Below are 25,958 nucleotides of genomic sequence, written 5' to 3'. Positions count from 1 at the left end.
CCAACTTCCCACCCAAGTTCAAGTCACATCCTAAGTAAGTTTAAAGTACTGAGAAAATTTAAACTCAAATATGTAGCTTGTAAAACAGAGAGGAAAGAAAATAAACATTTTTTTTACAAATGATAAAGTAGAAACAATTAAAGATTGATACAAAATCCAAATAAGTGTAAAAACTCATATTCAGAAATTAGTGCGTATCTCACTATAGAGATACACCTACTGAAATAAAAAAATTCTATTCGGTTAAAACTGAATTATTTTTCTTTGTATACTGAAATACTGAATAGTTTGAAATAATGATGTTTCTGCGAAGTATGTTAAATACAATATTTTTAGTTTTTACTTCCTGAAGAATTGAAAACGCTTGCAGGGACATGGGTTTAGAAGTAAATGCAGAGAAAACTATATACATGAAATACATGGAAGTGCGTCGGGACAGTAATACGGCAAATTGTGGATGCGTTAAAATATTAAATAATACTTTTGATAAAGTGCATAGTTTCAAATATCTAGGATCAATATTAACAGAGGAAAATCATATTCACGAAGAAATTAAATGTCGACTGAAAGCAGGGAATTCGTGTTACTATTCGGTTCAAAATATCTTGTCGTCGCGAATTCTGTCGAAGAATTTGAAGCTTAAAATATATAAAACGATAATCATGCCTGTTGTTCTGTATGGTTGCGAAACATGGTCGCTCACTCTGAGGGAAGAACATAGACTGAAAGTATTTGAAAATAAGATCCTGAGAAGAATATTCGGACCCAAGAGGAACGGGAATGGGGAATGGCGGAAACTTCATAACGAGAAACTACATAATTTATAGGTTTACCCAACATTGTTAGGGTCGTCAAGTCTAGGAGGCTTAGGTGGACAGGTCAGGTAGCTAGAATGGAACAAAGTAGAAACGCTATCAAAGTCTTGACTGGCAGACCCATCGGAAAACGACCATTAGGAAGACCTAGGCACAGATGGGAGGACAATATTAAGATGGATCTCGCATAGATAGGAATACAAAGTAGAAACTGGATGCAGTTAGCTAAGGACAGAAGTCAGTGGAGAGCTTTTGTGAACGCGGCATTGAACCTCCGCGGGTTTCATAGGTCATAGAGAGAGAGAGAGAGAGAGAGAGAAGAATTGAAGTTTAACACTTGAATTAAAAATTATTTTATTTTAAAATTCAAAGTAATCTTTCTGACAATATATGCAATGCCTAAGTGCTAACTGTGGAATGTTAAACTAAAAAACAGTTTATATCCAACGGTTCTGCCATGTAGGCCAGTGGTTCTCAATCTTTCCGATAACGCGGACCCCCTGTTCATTCGAAAAGTGATCTGCGGACCCCCTTGCAATGCTATCTGAAATTTCACACAGTATTAAAAAAAAAAAGTATATCCTGATTAGAATTACCACTGACAACAAAAAGATCAAGAAAAATAATGCAATAAGTAATTTATTCTAAAAATACATGATTGTTTCCTAGTGAACTGAATTTCAATTGAAAATACAGTAGCTTTCAAGACTTTTTTTTTTTTTTAAAGGAAATCCACTTAATAAACAATGTTTTCAAATATGGGGTCACTAATGTGAGGAATGAATTTTTTTCTGTTTTTCCATAATTGCATTGAAATCCGGAATAAATTATGTCACCATCAATCTTAGGTCCGATTCCACATTAAGACGATTTCTCTTTAAGGTTTTAATACTGCAAAGAGCAGAAAAGGTCTGCCCACATAAGTAAGTGGTAGGGAAAGGTATCAAATGTTGCAATGCCTTTTTTTGACAACTCTTTATATTCACAGGGCACATAGTAAAGGAAAACATTTAAATTTACAAACGTAGGTATAATTTCTAATTGCTTTCTTTTTAGTAACTGAAAAATACTTCTTGCATAACAGCGGTGAGTTGCATTTTATTACAACACATTTCAATATTTAGGCGTCGCGGACTCCCTGGCTAGGTCCCGCAGACCCCCAGGGGTCCGCGAACCCTACTTTGAAAACTACTGATGTAGGTTAAGGGAGACGCTAATGATGAGAATGAATGAAATAACATTAAAGAAAGTGAGAGGAAACGGAAGGAACTAGAGAAAAACCACGCACATGGTGTTTGTCTATCACGAAGCTCACTTGACACGAACTGGAATCGAATCAGGAACCCCACACATCAGAGGTGAACGCTTTACTACTAAGCCACCACGCCTGTCCAACATATAGAGATCCATTTTATATTAAGAGCATAGAAATAGTGTTGTTTCAATGCATCCCATTTCCAAGATAGACAGATGGCCAACTTACACAGTAATAAGTAATGCATGTCTTATGGAAAATTGAGGATTTACATAAATGAAATCAAGTTAGGCACGCGGCCAAGTTACCAGGTTTTCCTTGCACTACATTCCATCTTAAAAACTTTCATTTGAAGAGTTTTCTGAATCATTCGTGTACCTTGTGTTTCTTCTGTCTGATGAATAAACAGTTAAGAAATGATTGCCGGCTGACTGGTCGAGCGTTTTAGGCTGGCAATAGCAAGCATTACGTGTTGCTGCTTCGAATCTGGCTCAGAGCAAAAAATAAGTGTTGTTTCCTCATGACATTCTATCACGATCACTCATTTCTCGATATTTTCTTTAGCATAAAGAGAAAAGCCGTGGAACGTTAAACTCAAGTGTATATATATGACATGCTTTTATCTTATTTAAAAAAAGAATAACACCTAAATGCTAAAATGAACGAACACTCTGAGAAAGGATATAATCAAGATGAATCCAAGATTTCGGGAAGCTTCAGCCAGAAATTGAAAGGCAATTCTGATGCAAGTGGCAGAAATTTGAAAATAATTTACTCTAAAATCTCAAGCTTTTAGCAACTACATGTATACTTAAATGCAGGCAGGCCACATGTGCGAGACATTGTGCAGCATTAATGCTCCTCACTAAACCCACTTTCACATTTATTAAGTTTTTTTTAATAACTTAAAAACAATGACGAATATTAAAAAAATAGAAAATGAGCCAGGTAATATTTACAAAATACTACTAAATAAAGTAAAAACTGTATCCGAATATTTTCTTGGAGACCAAACGTTTGAGTGTGCAGTTTATGACGTCATAACTGCTGGGCATTCAAATTTTTGCACTACAGAAGGTTGTTTGCTGTATATCTGACAATTTCCATCCGGTGCTGCCACCTGGCGTATCATGCTGGAACCATGGGTTGACTGGCGGGAGCAGCGTTGCGTCTGACCTTGTAGGTGAGTGAGTGTTATCGAATGTCGCCGAAAATAAACCGTATTGGAAAGGTTATTTTTCCATGCTAAGTTTTCGTACGTACTCACTGTAAAACAGTGTCGGCAGAATGGATTAACACTCGAGGTGACTACTGCGAAAGCTATTGTGCCCGTTGCATACAACAGCCTCTCCTTGAGAAACATTCACCCACGAAAACCACCAGGAAGAAAGTGACACCCGTAGTGCTTAGGGAGGATCCGTCGATTGGCGTACCAAGAAAATCCCCGAACTCAACGAGATATTGGGCCACAGATTTTACCTCGCACCGTCAACTGTGAACAAAATAATTCGCAAGCGCCTCAGTGTGAAGTGTGTGCGGAAGGCCCATGTACACCAAATGCTACCGCGTCACATTGCCGAACGTTAAGACGAACTGCAGGAAACTGTATGAAAAGTCCCTAGCGGGTTCCAAATGGAAGAAATTTGTTGTAATGGATGAATCATATATCCATCTCACTGCTGGTGGTCACATTCGGGCGATCACATATCTTGACATAAACGGGAAGGGGCGCAGCAAATTTGTTTGTCAGTACAGGGGGGGAAAGTTTTCCTCGTGGCTTTATGGTTGTTACAGGATTTGTATATGAGATTAAGTTGATGATTCGCAAGGCGGACAAAAACGTGAAATGCGAGATACTTCCAAGAATCCTTCTGACACTTATCTATTAGAGAGACATCCCACAATTGTATGGAATGGAACTGAACCAGGTGATGATCCATATGGACAAGGCTTCGAGTAATACCGCCAGAACATTACGTTTTTATCTGGAAATGGCAGAGAAAATAGGAATTCGTGTCATTCCGTTTGAAGACACTGTCTGAAAAACGGAGATGCCAGTCCAATGGATTTTTGTGCATTTGGACTGTTGAAACTACGTCTTCAATATCGCCGCCCGCGCACTCTGGATGGTCTCTTGAAAGCTTGCAGGGAGGAATGGGACAGAATTCCCACGCCTGTTCTGTGCCGGAGTTTGCTGCAATGGAAACTGCGATGCTGTGTGATAGTCCAAAATACTGGGAGTCGAACAAAACAGGATCGGGTGAGTACTCGTTAAAAATAGTCGGATATAAAGCGAACAACTTGCAACCACTATCAGTTCATTTGGTAGCATTTTACAGATATTACCTGCTTACTTTCTAAATTGCTAATGCTCTTCATTGTTCTTAAGTTTCCTTAAGTTACTGAATAAAACTCCAGAAAGTTGGTGAGAGCTTAGTTAAGACCCTAACACAAAGAAGTAATACGTACAAATAATTAGAAGATATGTCCTCCTCTTCCTGCTCTTCCATTTTCTTCCTAGCAACATCTGACAGTCTCTCAGCAAGGTGTATTTTCCCTAGCTTGGAAGCATATTTCATTGCTAGTTGGACTACGTGGTGACTAGGCATCATCTCACTTATCTCCACAGCGCGATACTCGTAACTGCTCTTGCAGGAGAGCTACAAATAGGAAACGTATTTATGTTAATAATAATCGTAATTTATATTAATCATCTGAGACACATACAGCACAAAGTAACAGGATTATCATCTGGCATGTTGCTACCGTCTTTCTTCTATTAAGTCTTTACGGAATTTATGTACTTCAATGGGTTATCTCTATTCAGAGCTCACAGAGAAATATTTATACTGTGATAATTTATGGTATATTACTGACCAAATTTAAAAATATATGCAACATCAAAAACAGCGCCGTAACTTAGATTTTTTCCGGAGGGGGCAAGCATTAATATTTGGGTTCCCTAGGAAGAATTGTTTCGAGCCCTCTCGCAAAATTCGAAAATAGGTCCCTTCTTTCCATCTTTCTCTTACTGTTTGTGGGTCTCCGGAGTCTGTGGGCCCTACCACACGCCCCTGGACCCGTTCCATATATGACAAATTAATTAAGGGGGCCATATTGACAAATCTCAAAGCTATACGAATAAATATTATTTCTAGAGCCCCTAATAGTAGACATCTTTTACTGAAATGGGCCCACGACTCGTTTTTGTTTTATTTACCTTTTGTGTTCTGTTTTGTTTATGTAATGTAGTGAACATGTTTGATGCTTCATTTATAATTCCATGTTCGTATCGTATATGGAGTAAGAAAATTTTATCTTAAAGGGGTCCCCCTCGAACGGCGGGAAGATTCCCTAGGGAGCAATTGCCCCTCTTGCCTCCCCCAAGTTACGACCCTGATCGGAAATGTTGATCTATACTATTTACCATATAATACAATACTAAGTGACAGTTATTAACACTATTCCGCAGACAAAGAATGATACTCCAGTGTAAAACGGGTTTACGTGTTTAGAAGTTCTAAAAGTAATATTTAATGGACGCTTGCAGGAGTGACTTTTTCCAGAGTTGTAGCTGGTAATGACCAAAAGTAACAGTCATGGCGCAATGAAGATGTGAGGATCAAGAATCCAGACAATGGTAAATTTTCAGATACATTTCTTGAAAACCACATAAGCAATCACGAAAAAATTGCTCAGTTACATGAATGGACACGAACAAAAAATCACCTTGTTACCAAAAGATCTTAAGTGATTTGCAGCCACAGTTTCATCATTACCATTGATAAAGACGGGAGCCATAGGTCGGAATAGACCAGCAATTGAAAAATATTGATACTTACAAGGTAAATCTTATACTATATATCAATGAACACCATTGGTAACATAGTATTTGCTATACAGACTATCTACAAACACTAACATCAATGTCACAAGTAGTGCAGTATAGTCAACACGACAAGACATATGTAGTCAAATGGTAATAGCTTCTTCATATTACTGATTCTTAATTCATTCTCTTTATGGTCTGATTCGTCGGTGACTTTTTGTTCCCATCTACTGACAAATTCTTTGTATACATGCAGTATTTTCGTACGATATTTGTGGGAATATTAGTTAAGCGTGTTTCGTTTGCGATAATGATTTGCAAAATTGTTGGAAGAAAATTTTGATTTAGCAACGTTATTTCGGGAGCTCATATATGAGCGTGAATATAGTTCGTTGCATTTAATGTGAGATAAGGGTGATCTCGAAACTCCTTTCATTAACATCAAACAGAATTTCTTAGATAAGCCAGGGTTTAAGCAAACTGTATCTCTCAAAAGTTTACACTACTGCAGCATGTGAGACATGTACATATCAAGTGAGTCACTTTAAGATCAGTCAATAAGTTGGGTTCCTTCTCGCTGACTACAAAATGCTATTGTTGCGGAGGAGTGTTCCAGCTTATGTTAGAGAGGGAATTCAGTATTTAATAATGCTAAAGTACACGAAGGAAAATTTTGATAGAAAGAAACAGACATAAGTAAAGGAAACCTCTGTGTAATAGAATGGTGAATCGTGAGTTAGAAAAAGCTATATATATAAGGGTCGTTCAAGGTTGACCGGCACTTTTCAGAGGAAACAGATAGCACAAGAAGCACCAAACTATGTCAGCTTTCTCTGTGAGCATCGAGGCACCGTTACCATCATTGTGGCAGCTCCCTGATTCCTTTGGCGTAGAAAGAACTTGGTTGTTGTTGTAGCCACTGGAGGACATGGTTCCGCAGTGTTTCACTTGTCGCGAATTTTTTCTCTCCCAGACGGTCTTTAAGGGCTGCAAACAATAATATTGTCATATTATCATTGGGGGGTAAATTTAAACTGTAGGGGGGATGGGGCAGAACTTCCCAGCGCATTTCGGGAAGTGTCCACTTCTGATCAAATGTCAGCTGGAGGGGAACCCAACTTGCACAGTTTGCAGAAGCGTAAGTGGTTATGAATGACTGTCTCAACACTCCTGACACTGATATTCACCTCGACAACAACATCTCGCACTGTTACTCGTCGATTCTCAAGAATCATTTGCTCAACACGTGTGATATTCACTGTTGTGACTGCAGTCGGGCGAATGTGTCCATGCGTTTTATTTGTCACCAGCTCCCATCCTTTGCGAAACTGTTCGCACCATTCGTACACTCTTCTCCGTGTCATCGTTTGTTCACCATACTGTGCTTGCATCTTCTGAAAATCTCACCTGGTTTAACTTTCTCCTTCACAAGAAATTTGATTACACACAGCTGATCCACAGCCATAGACACACTGCTTGCCGCCATGTTCGCTGCAACTGCTGCGTATGCGCCAAATACGTCACGCCGGGCGCTAGTTACTCGAGAAGGAATACATTACGTAGCAAAACAAGTTTCATCATGATCCGGCTATTCATCGATTATTTACGTACGAAAATCCCGGTCAACCTTGAACGACCCTTGTATATACACGAGTACAAGGGGCCCAGGATTTTGAAGAAAACAATGAGTAATACAATAAATGTTTTAACAAAACCGTCTTATCAATAGCTCATTGTGTCTCTAAGATTTTTTTACTAGATAGTTTCGGCCACTTAAATTCTGGCCTTTCCACCAGGATAAGTCATTCATATGAATATGGAATCACTTTATAAACACATTTTGCATCTTTGGTATAAGGCTTCGAAGACAGATAGAGACCTCTTTGATTGTTTCTGCAGTGTTTTTTAATTCCAGTTTCTTTATGAAAGAAATGACAATTTAACAATTCTTCTGTACATATTAGTAACAAGAATGTGAGAGACCTGTAGACACCAACAAAACATAAGAATATCATTCATACAATACATTAACACGCTAAGGGATTCTTACAATCACTTACTTACAGGTAACTGTAATTCCTGAAAACACTTTGCAGTTTCAAGTTTTTGGTTCTCCCCTGAGCCTTGATCACGAGTTTAAAAATAGGAGAAATAGTAATAAAAACACGAGGGAAGTAAAAGGAACAGACTCATTAGGGTCGAGCAGTGCGAAATATATCTTGTCGAAATTTCAGGTCACTTATCTAATGACGGAGCAGCACATTGCAACATGGCGGGTTCAATTCGTGTATTCTTTGGCAGTGGAAGGCTGCCAGCTCGTATTGATGTTTTTATTTCTATGCCAATGTTGTTCGTATTTATTAATTACCGCCTTCTGTTCCTTACTCAAACCATCCTTTATCTACAACCAAATTTGGATTTAACAAATTTTTGAAAACAAGTTTCGCAATTTTATTTTTAGCCCGCAATGAAATTCCTGAATCATCAATATTGTACTGTTTCTCTCAAATGTTTTGACAGTCCTAAAACCGGGTATTCTGCTTTGGTGTCTCTAAGATGTTCTTTACCTACTATTTTGAAGTTTCTTTTCGTCACACCTATCTATTCCTCCTGGCAAATGCATTTTATTTCATAAACCCGATTTTTCAATGGGACCAGTGTAGTAAGTCTTAATTTTTATTTATTATTACTATTATTATTATTATTATTATTATTATTATTTTAATTTTTGGGAGGTTTTAATGCACTACGGAAACCGTTTTGTGTAAAGATATTATTTAAGGCAGTTGTCAACCTGGGGTATATAGGTAGACCCACCCAATTATTGATGTAAGTTTCGGTTTCAGAACTGTCGGAACATAAATACCTTTTAACCCGATTATATCAACTTAATAAAATGAACTTTGAATACCCATTCATATTACCTAACTTCAGCAATGTATGCTTCACATTTTTAATGCATAATAAATTACCTTACACTATATTCCTGATTTTCACTTTTCTTTTGTTAACAATATTTATGACCAGATTAGACACATTATTTTTTGACAATTTTTAAGATTTCACTGGCTAACAATTAAAGAGAACAGAACTTCTTACTTACTGCAAACAGTTTTAATATAGCCTCTTTCAGAATTTTTTCGGCTTCACCTTTATCAAAATCGTAGGTTGACTTCGTCTTGGAAAGAACTTCCATTGTGTTATACTTCATATTTGAACGCCAGAATTGCTCTTCCAACTGAGTTTTTTCAGTGCCCTTTTCACATAAAGGAAGCTGAAAAAGAAAAGTTTTAGATATTTTATTTTTTTAAAATAAGAACATTAATTTTAAATTAACAATAACAACAAAAGAAGTGAGTGAATTCATCAGTTACATTCCATATTTTTGATAAGTGAAAAACTTGTAAAAGTATTTACGTGGAGCAATCAAAAAGTTTCCGGAATTCTGTTCTAGTTCTTTATTACTACAATATAAGTACACATTTCCTTAATCGCTTTCAAAGTTGGCACCTTCGGAACACAGAGACTTGTTTCATTGCTCCTGCGATTGGTGGAAACACCGACGAAAGTCCTCTTTTGGTATCTTCCGAAGTTCAACCGTCGCGTTAGTTTTGATCTCTTCTACGTTGGTGAAACGGAGAAGACCCATTTTTAGCTTTGGAAAGAACCAAACATCCGATGTTGCTAAACTGTTTTTAAAGCTATCAAACTCTCTAAATCAGATTTCCCCGAATTTGCACATGAATTTGATGTTTGCGCGTTGCTTGATCAACTGATCACTACACACTCCTCCGTTCAGCTACACTTCCCATACACAGCCTGCAATCGCCTGTTCACACTTACTAAACTCATAATTAGGCAACCACAGGGCTGTACTGTACAAGATTCATTGTGATTACATCGCAAATACCAAAACTACATCAATTCCTGGAACTTATTGACTGCTTCTTGGATATTCGTAAGTAATTTTCTCTAGAGTTTTAATTAATTCAGTATGTGCTGCACAAGTAACTGAATACTAATGTGCATCGAATATGGACCAGAAACTTCATGATTAAAATCATTCTGCATGAAATTACTCGCAAGGGTATCACTGACTATATGTTTTAATATTAATGTTCGATGTTTTTAATTTCCCCGAATTCATATTGTTTACCTGTTTTTAAATCTTAATTCGATTGATCAAATCTACTAATATTAAACGAAATATTCGAGGTGGAATATGTCGGAGGAAAACTACTTAAAGTACGTAGTTGTATTATATAAATAGCGTAACTTCTAAAGAAACACGCGTGAGGAAGGTGACAATTGGTCATTTAAACCTTGAGTTGAATTGCCGTTTATCACCTGGGTACTAGTGAAAATATAAAATTTAATCACTAAGATACTACTTCAGATTGCATGAAGCTCGTTTATTGGTGAAAGGACAGATGAAGATTTTTGAGAGCTAGGAAATTGTTAATGTCAGGAAAACTTACGTTGAAAATGACCGTATTTTTTTGTTTGTTGTTTTCCACATTCCTCTTCGCGTCCTCAAACAAAACTCATATGGAAGCTATACTACTACACAAAAACTGCATAATTAAAAGGTCACTTAGAGGATTTGAAGCACTTTTACAGGTTATTTTACTTCTTATGAAGTTGCTGGTAGTAGAATAGTAAAATGTCTTTTTTGTGGTGAAGATGATTTTTTTTTTTTTAATTTATTAAGCAAGCAAAATGAAATGAAATCTAATATAACATCCCACGATTATGCCCTTCAGGCTAAAGAAGACGACGGTTGATTAACTGAAATGAATAGTTATGGAAGAATTTGTGGAATAAGGATGTGAGAGGAAACAATAAAACTCACGAACACAATGCTGTGGATATAATTTTGGTCTGTTAATGCTGATCGTATTATATATATATATATATATATATATATATATATATATATATATATATATATGAAAGTATTCACTTCGTCGAGTTTTTTAAAGACGGCTCAGGCCCGTCTTTCAGATCCGGCATCTGAAACTTTTGGCCGGAACGGGTTATTATCATAGCCATTTTTTGTTTTCTTTTCTTTATTGAATATCCATGTTTGAAAAAAAGGATGGACAAGGGGAAAGCAAAAGGGAAAAAGAAAAGAACAAACAAAACCACAGCACAACAACAAAACAAACAACAATATACTATAAAAAATTAACAAAAATTTCATTGCGAAATGCTGTTCAGCTTAACTCTATCTGTACCTATCCTGAACTATACTACTTAATATTTCCATCCTGGTCTATTCTATCCCTAACCCAAAAACTGCAATAATATAAAATACAATATATACTAAAATACATTATATTGTTATTAATTCAAATCTACTTATCTATCTACTAATCTACTCTTCTATTTTGTTTTTATATATTTATTTGTTTATTTTTATATATTGTTTCCCTGTGATTCCTAACCATTTAATTCCTAGTGATTTATTTTTCTCTTAATTATTAGACAACCAAAATTATAGTTAACAGAACAAAATTATACCCACGTAGAAATTAAATGTCGACTGAAAGCAAGAAATTCGAGTTATTATTTAATTCAAAATATTTTGCTCTCGCAAATTCTGTCGAAGAGTTTGATGCTTAAGTATGTATATATATATATGACGATAATTATGCCTGTTATGCTGTATGGTTGCGAAACATAGATGAAGAATTCAGACTAAAAGTACCTGAGAACAGAATCCTGAGGCAAATATTTGAAACTAAGAAGGACGGGGAATGGTGGGAACTTCATAATGAGGAACTGCGTAACTTATATCGTTTATGTAACATGGTTAAGGTCAGTAAGTCCAGGAGAGACACATCGGCAGATCATATACCCAAAATGGAAGACAGCACGAACGTTTTCAAAATTTTCACTGGAAACCCAATCGGGAAAAGATCATTACGAAAACATAGGACCCGATGAAGGACAATATTAAGATGAATCTCGCAAAAATAGGAACACAAAGTATAAACTGAATCAAGCTGGCTAAGGACATAATTTAATGAAGAACTTTTGTGAATGTGGCACTGAACCTTCGGTTCCATAGGCCATATAGTTAGTTTAGTAAGTTACATTATATGACTCACCTGTAGAGGTATTTCCACAACTGTGGGCCTTGGCATTGTATGAGGATAATACGATCCTTTACATAGAACACACCGAACATTCTGTTGCGACTCGTTTACTCCAAGTACGAAGTAATGATCAGACTTTCCTCTCACCTAAAATTAAGAACAACAATTAGTAAATTTACCGTATGTCACGATTTGTACAAAACCTCTTGATTCTATGTGAGCTTGACTGCTAATTTGCTTACTGAAATTAGGCACTTCCAAGCCTGTTTTGTGCGATTAATGGTAATTTTAAGAACAACAGTCTCTCACGGCTCGGGAGAAGACAATGGTATGTTACATTTTTTACTTTCGAGTAAATCGGAGAAGTTCAACATTCCGCATACAACATAATTCAATGACACACATACCAAACAAGCTTCCTCTACCATTTGCAGTTACGTTTCCAAAATTACATACTGTTCTGTGGTCCGATCCGAACCCATTCTACTTAATCACAAAATTTCACCGGAAGTGGTGCTTACCATCGTCTTCTCCCGAGCAATAAGTTTCAATAATACAAGTGTATTCACAAAAATGCATTACAGATCAAAACATCGCAGATGTTATGGTGAAAAACGAAACTAAAATTAGAATTATATTACGTATTATACAGAATCTACACTGCGTGCTCACTCAATATTTTGTTAGTCCATCTTTTAACCGAAGCACGTTCTGGACACGGCGTGGCATGGACTCTGAAAATTGCTGATGTTTCCAGGAATCTGACATTATATACTCCTGATGGCATCCCACAATGAGCCCACAGATATCGGTGCAGGAATCATGATGCTAAGAGCTCGTTCCACAACATACCATAGATGTTCTATAGAATTAAGAAACAGTGAGTGAATGCTGCAGCTGCGTGAGATGTTCCTCAAGGCAAGGAAGGACAGTCATGGTTCGGTGGCATCATGCGTTATCGTCCTGGAAAATGCTGTCTCCGTGTGGCAGAAGTGTTGCATTGTAGGGTATATGTGATCTCCTAACACCGTCAGCTACACAATAGATCTTCCACTGTGGTCCATGCATACAAACGGTTCCACACCATACCAACAGAAGGATCCAAACCCCATACAGCAGACTCCACGTGTCTGTACAATAAGCACCATGCAAGAGAGATTCATAGCTTCATGCTGTTGGTGCCACACACGCACGCGTCCATCTACGTAGTGTAACATAAACCATGATTCATCGGACCAACATACCCTTTTCCAATCATCCGCAGTTAGCGTGCTCCTGCACCCAAGCACAACGAAGTCGCCGTGTCGAGTCGTGAGGAGTGAGTCGTCTTCTGTGGAACTTAATGCATGCCAGTGTACGCCGCATAGTTGCGTGGGATATGGGTGTTTGCATCCACTATTGTATTAGTCACGTAATTCCCAGATATTTATGATTTGTTTGGCTTTCATGAGGGGCCGCGGTGGCTCAGTGTTAGAGCGTTCACATCTGGTGCTTGGGGTCCTGGGTTCGATCCCAGCCCCCGCCAAGTGGACTTTGTGGTGGACAAACACCGTTTGCGTGGGTTTTCTCGGGGTTCTCCCGTTTCCTCCCACTTTCTTCATTCCACCATTTTCATTTATCAGTCATCATCACCGTCTCCTTTAGCCTAACCGGCATAATCGTGGGACGTAAAACTCAAAAATTTCATTTCATTTCATTTCATTTCGTTTGGCTTTCACGAGACATTTGACGTGACGCTCGCCCCGCGATGAGACCTTACGTATGCCCTTACAGTTCCGCCTCTTGAAGGCCATTACTCATTTTCTTTGCCACTCCTTGCACACTTTTACTACACTGGAACGGGAGCATCTGATAGGTATTGCTGTCCGGGTTACTGACACGCTTGTTGTTGTCTGCGAACATGTAGCCTCATATTAGTTCTTTCTCTGCAATACTCCTAATCGGGGTGGTCATGTTACCAGCTCTGTTGCTGCCTATGCCTTCTTGTGTAAAGGGGTGGTTGCAATTCAGTGAGTACTCAAGTGTATATTCACGTCAGTCCAAATGTATTAGGAATATATTATTTAAACAATGTAGGCGCACAGGATAGTTGTACTAACCCATCAAGATTCAATTTCATTGTGATTCTTCGAATATTTTCCCAGCTTGTGATTTAAATAATATTCAGTAGAGGTCATAACAACAAGATACAGAATGGTAGTTTCCTGTAAGTTAAAAACATCTGTATATTTCAATATCATTTAATTGTACCAAGTAACGAGAGAATAATTGATTTTTTTTTCTTTGAAACATTTTTGCTGTCAAAAATATAATAATATTCTATCAGATAAATATTTAAGCAAAGATGCAGAATATATTTATAACGTATATGGTATTCAATAAAAATTAGAGCAGCCGTAAGAATATCAGGAACCAAACAATTTGTTCTAACATTAATGAAAACAACATTAGAAAACTACAAAAGCATTCTAAGGAGGGATATCCAGTGTTTCCAAATGCGAATTTGTAGCAATTTTAGCCTTCTGCGAAAACGACATATTTGAATACAAGCTATTGAAATTTCAAAACTCAACGTGGCCGTCATATAAATATGTTATTTTTTTTATTTTTTATTAATTTTTTTGAATCAATTGTGAAAAATAAATTTGATGAAGGTTTAAAAAAATGGCTTCAATTTGACTCCTTCCTGTAATAAAAGAAATAAAATCACACTTTTTGTAGTACGCTGCAATTTGAACTATTTATAAATGGTATCATGTTAATAAACATAATCACCCCAAAGCATCAGAAATTCTACTCAATTTCAGGTAAGTTATGTTTATAAAATGTTCAATGCAAATAGTCGGCTCTGAATGTATTATTCATTATTGGATGGAAATTCCTTAACTTTTATTGCAAGGATACGCATCGAAAGAGAGAAAAGGGAATAATAAAGGCATATGATCTAGAATTTTAACATGGCTACATAGTATTCAACAACAGTTGCTTCCCATCGGAAACAGAGACTGGAGTGATATTTGCTACATTTAAAAATATATTTATGAACATTTAACTTTTTCTTGCTTAGCACATATTGACTAAATTTCACAATGAAGCTTTTACCCAGTTCTTTATACTACACTAACTAATTAACTTATAAGTATGCACTTACGTGAGTAGAAGTATCGCATATAGGAAACCAACAACCTTGTCTCGTAAGCATCCTAATAACACCTACTGAATCCACAACAATTGGACTTCCTTCATCACTAAATCCAGCCCACATCAACGTGGATTTGGGTGACAAAGCTAAAGGCTGGAACGGAGTTAATCGTATCTTATTAACACCAACTGTAATTATACTATATCCAAGATTTTGGTCCCCGGGTAAACCTGTACCATTAACGGAGGAACAAAAACACATGAATAAGAATTTTACATCCACATAATACAACTCTAACAAATAGAATTTATTCACAACGACAGATAAATAAATAAAAATGAATAATCAATGAAAAAATAGTTTAGAACTAACATGTTTCAGCAATGAAGTGAAAAGTGAAATCTTTTTTGTCTTACGGTTATGGCTGCAGGCTAAAGACAGATGAAAAGTGCACGTGAACGATGGAAGAGCAAATGAAATGAAAGTTGTGGGAGGAGCAGACTCTCGTGTATACCCAAGATCACTCTGTTGTCAACTTATATGACATCGAAGCGAATCAGGACCTCTTCGCACCTTATCACTACCATTGAACCATCATGTCCCAAGTAGTTTGTTATATTAATGTTACACTAAGCATGCAGAATTACTTATCGTAGTTACAGATGTTTGATATGACGTACGAACCCCAGAACAACTCTGAGGATCTACCATTCGCTGAGATCAAGCAGTCACTTCATGACGTAAACTTTCCACGAGTTCGCAAAGGATTGCACGTTTTATGTTTCACAATTATCAGTACAGTATGTTAGCTAGTTCGGCCACAAATGTTGGATAAGTTAATTTGATCCTAGCTGAAAGTTCCACTTCATCTCCTCCTATAGGTTCTTTTCCTCACATTGTAGAAGGATGAAGCTCGTATTTTTGAGACTTCGTGTAAAGAGCTAACGGCTTATTTATGTCGTAAGGCTTTTGCTTAAGTGTCCCTGTTACTACAGTTTTGCAAAGTTAAAAAAAAAAACTCAGAAAGGGATACATATATTCGTCTCAGACACGTATAATCTAATAGTGGTCCACACTCATAACTCTAGTCTCCATATACTCCATTACATGAGCTTAAATTAGATGAATAGTAACTCCCTCGCCTACCAGAGATATTTAATAATAAACTTAGGTAAAACTGGAAAATCTGAAGTTTTCATCTATTGTATGCTACATCATAGCTCCTCCTCCTAAAAGTTTTAAGTGTTATTGTTACTTTTACTTTTACATTTCGAATGCCTGCTTCAGGAGTCCAATTTAGAACAACAAAGAAAGAAAAAATGAAGAGTACAAAAGCAATAATATTTAAGAAAACGGTTACTAATATGAATTTCAATCAAAATGTAATAAGTAACAATATTTGAATTTTAAGTATGAAAATATAAAATTACAATAACGTAACAATTAAAATTATATCATAATAATTGTAAAACAATTCTTCAAATTAGTACAACTCTGAAGATAAATGCAGTGAGTGCGTTTGAAACTTCACTCTAATAAAATAAATACGGAAGGAATATCGAAAGTCTTATTTATTGAATTACAAACACCTCCGTAAAATTGTGTGGAATATAAAATAACAAAGAAGTTACTAAGCTCTATCTTATCATTATAGTATAACTTTAAAATCTTTAAAATGGTGGCTCTTGTTCCAGCTCTCTAACATCTTCCGGAATTGAGACTATTCACGCGTTAACACACACAAATGCCAAAATTGCTATTTTGCAAGACATAAACGTGTCCGCCATTTCTAAGAGGGGAAGGGAGGAACAAGAACAATTAATAGTTTTCTATTTTTCTTTTAAAAGTAGTTAACACTGGGGGCAAATTTCTACGATGGTCGATTAACAATACTGGATCACTTCAATGGACTGCTGCTCCAAATATACAACTAACAATCAACATATTTCTCACACAACACTGTGATCATAATGACAGTATTGTGTTTGTAATTTATCGACTGGTAATTACACTTTGCTTTGAAAAGCAGTTAGATTCAATCAGATTCTGTTTTTAATTAAAAGTAGGTCTTTCCGCGCTTGACTCTTATTAAATGTAGATCTTAAATTGATAATTTGATATAATATGAAGTACCATGAGAGTTTTAATCTGTTGTAAGTTTTATAAACATTCTTCCGTACAGGATAATTTATCGTCGTTGTTTCGGAAAACTTGCTTCTCTAGGGCTTCTCTCTTACAGACTATCTCCAACTAACCTCATTTATTTAACTTTAAGCTTATCCTTACTAGTGAGCTCAATTGGGGGGTTTAAACCAAACATCCCTTCGTAAGATTATAGCATTTTCATCAATTAATCATACCGGCTGGCTGCTAATAGCACTACTGCTAAGTGATATAACATGATCACTCTACTTAATCTTCTACGCCCTACTTTCAACAATAGCAGTTACCCTTTTCATAATAAACAAAATATTCCACATTAGACAAACTGGGGACGAGGCACAAGTCCCAAACGGCACTGGACTTAAAAAATCCTTGTGGTGCTACCATCTGTCAATCTGTTAGTCAAAGTTTTAGATATACAGTTTCATATTACAGAACCAGATTCTAGCTCAGTTCTTACAAATAATTTGTATAAATACGTATTCTATCGTTCTGAAGTAAAAAAATAAATAAATAAAGCCTATTGTTTTTTCTTGCTGTTTGCATGATAGCATTTGTGTGGTGACAAAATATTAAATACCTATCAAATGTAATTCATAAATCTTTCATAATGTCTATTTTTTTCTATTCCCATACCATTGACCTCGTATTAGTAACATAATGTCGTGTTTTAGTTATATACGTCATAAATTTTGCTTTCTTTGTGCTGATTTGAAGTAAATTATTTTTCACATATATTTATCATATTCAACTCTGTCCGTACCAAATAGTTGTCATACTCGTAATTAACTACTCTTTACTCGTTACCAGTACTAACAATAGTTTTGGTATTACTAGCATAGCTGTTACCGTTGGAATTTTTTATTATTATTATTATTATTATTATTATTATTATTATTAGTAGTAGTAGTAGTAGTAGTAGTAGTAGTAGTAGTAGTAGTAGTAGTAGTAGTAGTAGTAGTAGTAGTAGTAGTAGTAGTAGTAGTAGTAGTAGTAGTAGTAGTAGTAGTAGTAGTAGTAGTAGTAGTAGTAGTAGTAGTAGTAGTAGTAGTAGTAGTAGTAGTAGTAGTAGTAGTAGTAGTAGTAGTAGTAGTAGTAGTAGTAGTAGTAGTAGTAGTAGTAGTAGTAGTAGTAGTAGTAGTAGTAGTAGTAGTAGTAGTAGTAGTAGTAGTAGTAGTAGTAGTAGTAGTAGTAGTAGTAGTAGTAGTAGTAGTAGTAGTAGTAGTAGTAGTAGTAGTAGTAGTAGTAAGAAGAAGAAGAAGAATATTTCAGATTTGCTACATTTTTGAGACCTGAGCCTTGGTTGTATGTGAAGTTAAAGCCAAAAGTTGTGTCACGGACGGCAAATGATGGCTTTACAGCAAATTAATAATGTTTATAATAGAATGTGAAAGAAACGCTTCTTAAAAATTAAACTACGTCAACATGTTAAAACAATTTTAAAAAAACTAATTAATCATGCACTGTGCACTCTCATTGCTTAACTGAACGAACTCAAACCTAAAGGAAAAGAGTTTTCTACCCAAATCTCATAAGCAGTGGGAAATTTTAGTACTATAGAAAGTGCCCCCTTTGTTCTTTCCCTTTTATGTGTTGAATTTTTAGGGCTTTTTTGTTTGTTTGTTTGTTTTACAATAGAAAGTTTATACGCCAAGTTTCATTTTACTAGCTTCAGAGATTTACGAGATACACTACTTTAAAAAAAAAAAAAATACCCCACCCTTTTTACGATACGTATTTCCAAAAATTCTTTCTTATATCCTGCTTTCCTAAGAAAATGATTTTTTAAAATTAAAATTTAACGACTCTACTTGTAGTAGTATGCCCAGAAAGTCACTTATCTTAACTCTTTTATGTAAGAGTACAGAAGATAAACACAAACTCCTGGACTTTCATAAACAATTTCCGATTTCTTTCGACGTAACTTATTCGTACATTTCTCACAGGCTGTAGTTTTAAATTCACGCACTGTCAAGAAACAGGTTTCAAAAACGTAACAAACTGAAAATATAATAATATGATGATTAATATGTATTTATGTATGTGCGTAATATGTATATATTTATTGCCTCATTGAAGCTTTCGTAATTTGGAAATATACCTTTAGTTTGCTTTTAATATGAAAAAAGACTGCTTTTCTGTAAATGTTCGCAGGCTACAACCATAAATGACTATGTATTGGTTTCTTTAATGTATTGTGTTGCATATTACATTAGTAATTTAACGTTATTTGTTGATTTTTCTTGCTTATACATATCAATTCTATCAAAACACACTGTGAAATATAGTAACTGTCTGCGTTCTTAATATATATAATCGATATTTAGTGTTCACTTGTGAAAGATCTAGTAGGCTTTTGTCCTAATTAAGGAAACTTCGGCGGGCTTTTGTTCTATCTTTTGAAAGTTGGAGTGGGCTTTTGTCCTACTCTTAATAAAATTCACTCCACAGAGTATATATAATGCAATTCTGAATGCTTGCTTGGTCTCAAAAAAGTCTGGTAAAATATGCTGTTTTAAACATTTTTATGAAATTCTTTTTTAGAAATTTGTTAAGGGATTCTCGTATCTCCATTTAAAAGAAAATAATTTCTTAATCAATTATATAATTAATTCCTAGAATGCCCATGAATATAATGTAATTCATGTATAACTGCAGAACAGGTAATCATAATAATTTTAGTAGTACAAATATAGCTGTTTCGTTGGAATTAGCTACGTTCGTAACATTATTGACAACAAGTTACTGCATCGTCGCAACTTTGTGTGGTGGTGATGGAGAATTTCAGAATTAAAGTAGGTGAATGAAAAAGGGACAAGGCCTAAATGGCACAAGTCCTAAACGGCAGAAGACCTAAAATTCAGGTTTAGTGCCTATATTTTAGGTCTTATGCCGTTTAGGACTTATGAATGTTACCTGGCAAACCTTTCCTATCAAAATCAATGTAACAACAAAATTAGCTATTTTCCACTAGCCTTCTATCATGGCGGGGTCTTCCACCCTTTCTAAGGCTTCTTGCCCAAGTGAATTATGATTATAAAAACAGCCGAACAAATATCGTTCACCCTTCTCATTCTCATAGTAGTAACAACATTTATTACCTTGAACCTCAGATAAGAAGACTTCATCACGTACACACAAGATTTTAGACAAGTGGAGGAAGACGACGAGTAAATATTGAGTGCACAAGTGAACAACAACAGTTCTGATGTGGCGTAAATTGATTGAACTGAAATTTGGCGTCCCTTTCAGCACCAAGGACATTTTAAGGTGGAATTCGAACCATTGTAATGTTATCAAATTTCAAGACTATTCCATCGGAAATCGAAATCATAATCCCGTGCGCTAAAGGTGCGCACGCTAGCCACTAGATTAGCTATAGGCCGGAGGTGCTAGCTATGTCTCATAGAAAAGTAATTTTAATTAGCACATTGCTCGTATACTTACCTCTTCCCATATGGAAGACTAAGAGTAACTTTTCATCTTGACCTGCCAGACACAAAATGGGACCAGGAACTGAGAAGATCTCTCGCTGCATCCCACCAGTTGTAAACAGTCGCATATTCCTTGTGTCGGTGCCAACAGCTATCCAACCTCTCCCAGTAGCAAGTGCTAGGGCTTCTTCCGAATCAGGAAGTTCATAGCTCCATTCTTTATTACCATCCCATGATGCCAGCTGAAGACATACAATTTTACTGTAAACAACAATAAAATAAATAAGTAAATAAAAAAAATAAAATAAAATAAAAAGAGAAAGATGAGTAATTATTTTATCTTGTTTCTTAAAATATTTTTGAGCTAACAACATTCCATACTGCGGTCTATATCACAACCTATCTTTAATTGAATTTAATAATTACTCATTACACATCAACCTATTTCGTAACAAAGATTTTCAGCAAGATTTCAAAAAACAGGAAGGTATAAAGAAATAAAGAATTTCTCCAAATGGAAAATTCCTGGTAAAAACTCCAACTCTTCACTGACGAACTTTTGTCCATTTTACCATGCTGGAGGAAAATTGTACTGAAAACTTGTTTGGAACAAGCTTTTATGAAGCTCGAAACAAATTTTCTTTTAAAAAATAAATTTAAAAAACACTATTATTTTAAAACGCTATAATTCTTCGAAGTTCTGAAAAAAGATTAACATATTCATTTCCTACACCTAGTCCTCGTATACAGGATATTAATAAACTATATCGATAAACACGGACTGATTCCCTACATAAAAAAAAAAAAAAAAAAAAAAAAACATATGAAGCTGTGGGAAAAAGAACAATTCCTAGGGCCGTCCAAAAGCGTGAAAAGCTACATTTCAACACGCGTTAAACATGAACATGAAAAACCGTGGAGTGGCAGTCGATATCAGTGTAAAGAAAATTACACATACGCTATCCCAAAATGCACAATTAATACTGTGCAATGGGTGTACAAAGGATTCCCCAGATGGACAATTCCCAGATATGCTCACAATCAAAATCTTAGATACGCTTTGAATTAAAGGTTGGTAAAATTAGGCAAAAGTAAGCCCTAAAAACAGTGAATACATATGTCGGCAGGAAGTCAGAAGTGTTAGAGACTGACGGATCGTTTTGTTCAGAATAACGCGTGCTTCGATGTACTGTTTTACAGTATATTTCACATTTTTCACATTCCAAACACTAAAACTCACAAAACAGACGGTCCCTAACACTTTCGACTTTCCACCGACACATTAAGTATTCACTGCTGTCAGTGCTTTCTCTTTGTTTACTTTGGAATCATGCTTAAGTCAGACAATATTTGAGAACTATGTTGGAAACATGTCTGGGGAAAATGCCATGCAGGGAATTCCTTGAGCACCCATTTCACATTACTGAAATACGAAATTTTGGATGGCGTTGCTTTCAGTTTAATGGCCCACGATTATGCCCGTTAGGCTAAGGAAGATGATGATTAAGGCAAATGAATGATGGGAGAATTGGTGGAATGAGAGGTGGGAGGGAACGGGAGTACCCCGATAAAACCCACGAACACGATGTTGTCCACCACAAACTTATTTGGGCGGGGATCGAACCAGGGACCTCACGCACTAGAGGTAAGCGCTCTGCCACTGAGTCACCGTGTCCCCCTTTGATGGCTTTTTTGTATACTTCCTTTACGTTGATATTGACTGTCACTCCACATTTCTTATGTTCAAAATAACAAGACTTGAAATATAACTTTTCTGTTCTTTTGGACGGCCCTAGCTATGAAACTATGCACTGTTGCCCATAGGCCCATATAAACTTTTTTTCTAATTTTGATGTGAGGAATCACCTTTTAAGTTTGTTGGTATAATTCATTAACACCATGTATATAAAATGTTCGACTATTCTTGGCACAAGAGTACAAGAGCTCCCTCGTGGTTAAGTGGTTAGCATACGTGTCTTTGGCGTGGAAAACACGGGTTCGATTCCCGGCGGAAGCTCAGGTGGTTCAGATCCCACGTTAAGCTCTAGCTCCACTTATCATATGTCTGAAAGGGACGCTAAACTCAAAATCATCATCTTAGAATATAATTTCAAAGAACATCATATGATAGGACCAGTAACCAATTCTGGGGTACTCAATTTCATACATTTCTTGTTATCTCTTATTGTTATTCCTGATACCGATAGAGAAATAGACTGGCGAAAGAAGTCGTTCTGTTAAATCTTCATAAGCTTACGCATAACCTAGTTACGAAATTTAAACACAAGAGGGATTTTTTTTATACAACATATATAACAAGTAATCTAAAATGTATTCAGCCTTTTGCGCCCGAGATGGCGTTAGTGTCTCAAACCTCATGTTATACGAATCGCAGCGGGTCACACCTAACGTAATTTGAAAACTGTCAGTTCAACCTAGTAGATTTGCGAAGTGTTGCACATTTTGTAATCAGACGTAAGATACTGCGCTGTGAAGATCAGTGAACTTTCTTTCCGAAGAACGGAGCAACATTTTACAATTTAATGTGGATGAAGACCAAACCTAAAATAATAATAATAATAAAGCAACAGACAAAATATGGTTCAGTCACTTTCATTCTGGAAATGTCGATGTTCAATATGCTTCTCGCAGTGAGCGACCACTTACAGAAAAAAAAAAAAAAAAAAAAAAAAACTAACTTCTATATTCTGGCATAAATCAAGCAAGATCGATATGTAACCAAACCTTGATATCGCCAAAGACCTAAACATCCATCACCAGACAATGTTAAATCATTTGGCAGGCTACAAAGATAAGCTCGACGTTTGAGTACTACATGATCTGATTCAAAAACATTTACTCGACCGATTTTGTATCTGCGAACCTCTACTGAAACGTAATGAACTCGAGCCATTTCTGAAGTGCTCAATCACGAGTGATGAGAAGTGAATAACTTACGACAACAATGTGCGAAAAACATCGTGGTTGAAGTAAAGAGAAGTTTCATAATCTGTGGCAAAGCCCATACTGATGTCCAAGAAGGGGATACTGTGCGTTTAGGGAGATCGGAAGAGTTTGTGCATTTGATGCTGCGTGTACTGCAGAAAATTTACGAGTACACCTAGAAAATTTAAAAGAAACGTTCACAACTGCTTAACACAAATGGTGTCCTATACCACACTAACAACGCCAGAGTGCATACATATTTACATCAGAAATTAAAGTAACTTGATTGAGAGGCTTCAATGTATCCATTGTACGAGTCCGAACCTGGCAACATCAATCATTTGTTTCGGTCTCTGCAGAATTCTTTGAATGATGATAAATTAATTCAAAGGAGCCATGTGAAAACCACGTGTCACAACTGTTTGACCAGAAACAACAAAATTTCTGCAAGTCATCGAACAAAATGGTGCGTATGTAGTTTCATATTGTTATTTTCAAATCACAATAAATACATGTTCAATTTGGACCTTGAAAAGTTCAATACCTTTTCAGACAACTGTTGGGAGAGTACGAAGATGTGTTAAGTGCGTTAGTAGGTACCGGTTCATGGCGATATATATATATATATATATATATAAAACTTATTAAAAGAAGAAAGAATTGTATTCCCTGTGTATGGTTTTGTTCTTTTATGACTTTTACAGGATTATATTAAGTATTCGTTTGTATTGCCTAAATTTTATGTGTGTGTTTATATTGATGTCAATTTCAGTAAAAATCGTATTTGGTATTATAGTACATGTCTAGTGGTATATTTTGATAATGATTAGTTTACAGTATGGATATAAAACTTATTTATATATGAAAATGTTTATGTGCAATTAGGCCTATCTAGTAAGAATAACGTTATATGCAAATTTCTTATTGAAATATCTACTGCAGCACCTACAAGAAATTTAAATACATGTAACAACAACCAGATATTTTATATACTATATAATATATGTGAGGGTTGAAAGTTTAGTAGTGGCAACATTATTTTAGAGACGCTACAACTAAATCAAATAATGTCCCTCATACTACATGTTGTTACATACCTATCTTACTTCAGCACAAATGGACTTTCCCTTCCGAGACGAGAAGAGTACAGCCTCATGTAGCGGGCTATCTGTTACACACATAAGCGGGTGCTGTAAGTCAAAGTTATTGATGCCATGTTGTTTTCGAAACAAAAACAACGGAATTGCATAAAAATTGAATGTGCCAAGGCCGTACAGCATGGGAGTGTCATCAAGTTCAAGAAGCTTGATGGAATCTGCATTGCCTTACAGAACAGTGGCAAGGTGGAACAAGTCTTCAACAAGGAACGCCAAAATATGGAAGACACGAAAGGGCCTGGTTATCCTGGTGTTAGTAAAGAAGACATGAATGCTTGTTCCATGTTACTAGACACTGATCGACGCCATGCTACTCGTGAGATAGCCCTGAAGATACATTTAGCACATACGACTGTTCTGCACATTCTGAAGGAACGCTTAAGCATGAGGAAAACTGCATCATAATGAGTTCCACACGAGTTGACGGAAATGTAGAAACAGACACAATACGACGCTGCTCGTATCCACTTGGAACGCTACAAGCGGGAAGGAGAGGTTTTCTTATGTTGTATCTTTAGGTTGGATGAAACATGGACCAAATAGTACGAGCCACAATTGAAAGGCCAATGAAACAAATGGATTTTCATTATGGCTTATCACGAAAATCCAAAGTTCGTCAGAACCCCATCAATGTGAAAGTTATGGTGATTCTCGTGTATAGTAGAAATGCTGTAGTACTAACAGATACAGATACAGTTTCCCCATATAAGACAGTCAATGAGCAGCATTTTTATTTCTTTCTGGAACAAAACTTGCGACCAACACTTTTTGCAGAACTCACTTATCATTATGCTGGACAACGTTCAAGCGCATTCAGTGTATGATGTGACTGATTTATTTAATCAATGAAGCTGGGAAGTGCTGTACCACCCACCCGACTTTCTGGACTTAAGCCTCTTCATGGCAATCGTTTCAGAACTTTTCAATAGATTTTTCAGGCGGTAGACCGGTCCATTAGAACTATCAACACAATAGGTGCTGCTACAGTTATCCAACAAACTCCACATTGCAGGCAAAGGATTAAGCACAATACTAGTGACTACACTGAAAGACTATAAACCTTTTTAACATGTATTTATTTTATGTGAGTTGAAAATAAATAGTTGCCTTTACTTT

The 25,958-nt window shown here is 36.1% G+C and overlaps 1 protein-coding gene across 2 annotated transcripts in view; it reads right to left on the bottom strand.

Moving 5' to 3' along the window:
* Nucleotides 1-25,958, bottom strand: part of Ctf4 (Chromosome transmission fidelity 4) — an 86,719-nt gene that overhangs the window by 21,123 nt on the left and 39,638 nt on the right. For both annotated transcript variants that reach the window (XM_081725972.1, XM_081725971.1), the window contains exons 10-14: nucleotides 20,753-21,000; nucleotides 15,152-15,372; nucleotides 12,013-12,147; nucleotides 9,003-9,173; nucleotides 4,540-4,730 (exon numbers count right to left, since the gene is read on the bottom strand). In XM_081725972.1, coding sequence (XP_081582098.1) covers nucleotides 4,540-4,730; nucleotides 9,003-9,173; nucleotides 12,013-12,147; nucleotides 15,152-15,372; nucleotides 20,753-21,000 — 966 coding nt within the window. The remainder of the gene's footprint in view (nucleotides 1-4,539; nucleotides 4,731-9,002; nucleotides 9,174-12,012; nucleotides 12,148-15,151; nucleotides 15,373-20,752; nucleotides 21,001-25,958) is intronic.

This window comes from Thermobia domestica, chromosome 9, assembly GCF_964235325.1.
Source record: "Thermobia domestica chromosome 9, izTheDome1.hap1.1, whole genome shotgun sequence".
Taxonomy (NCBI): Eukaryota; Metazoa; Arthropoda; class Insecta; order Zygentoma; family Lepismatidae; genus Thermobia; species Thermobia domestica.
Note: the sequence above shows the minus strand (reverse complement) of the source record. Positions and strands in the feature narration are given on the sequence as shown.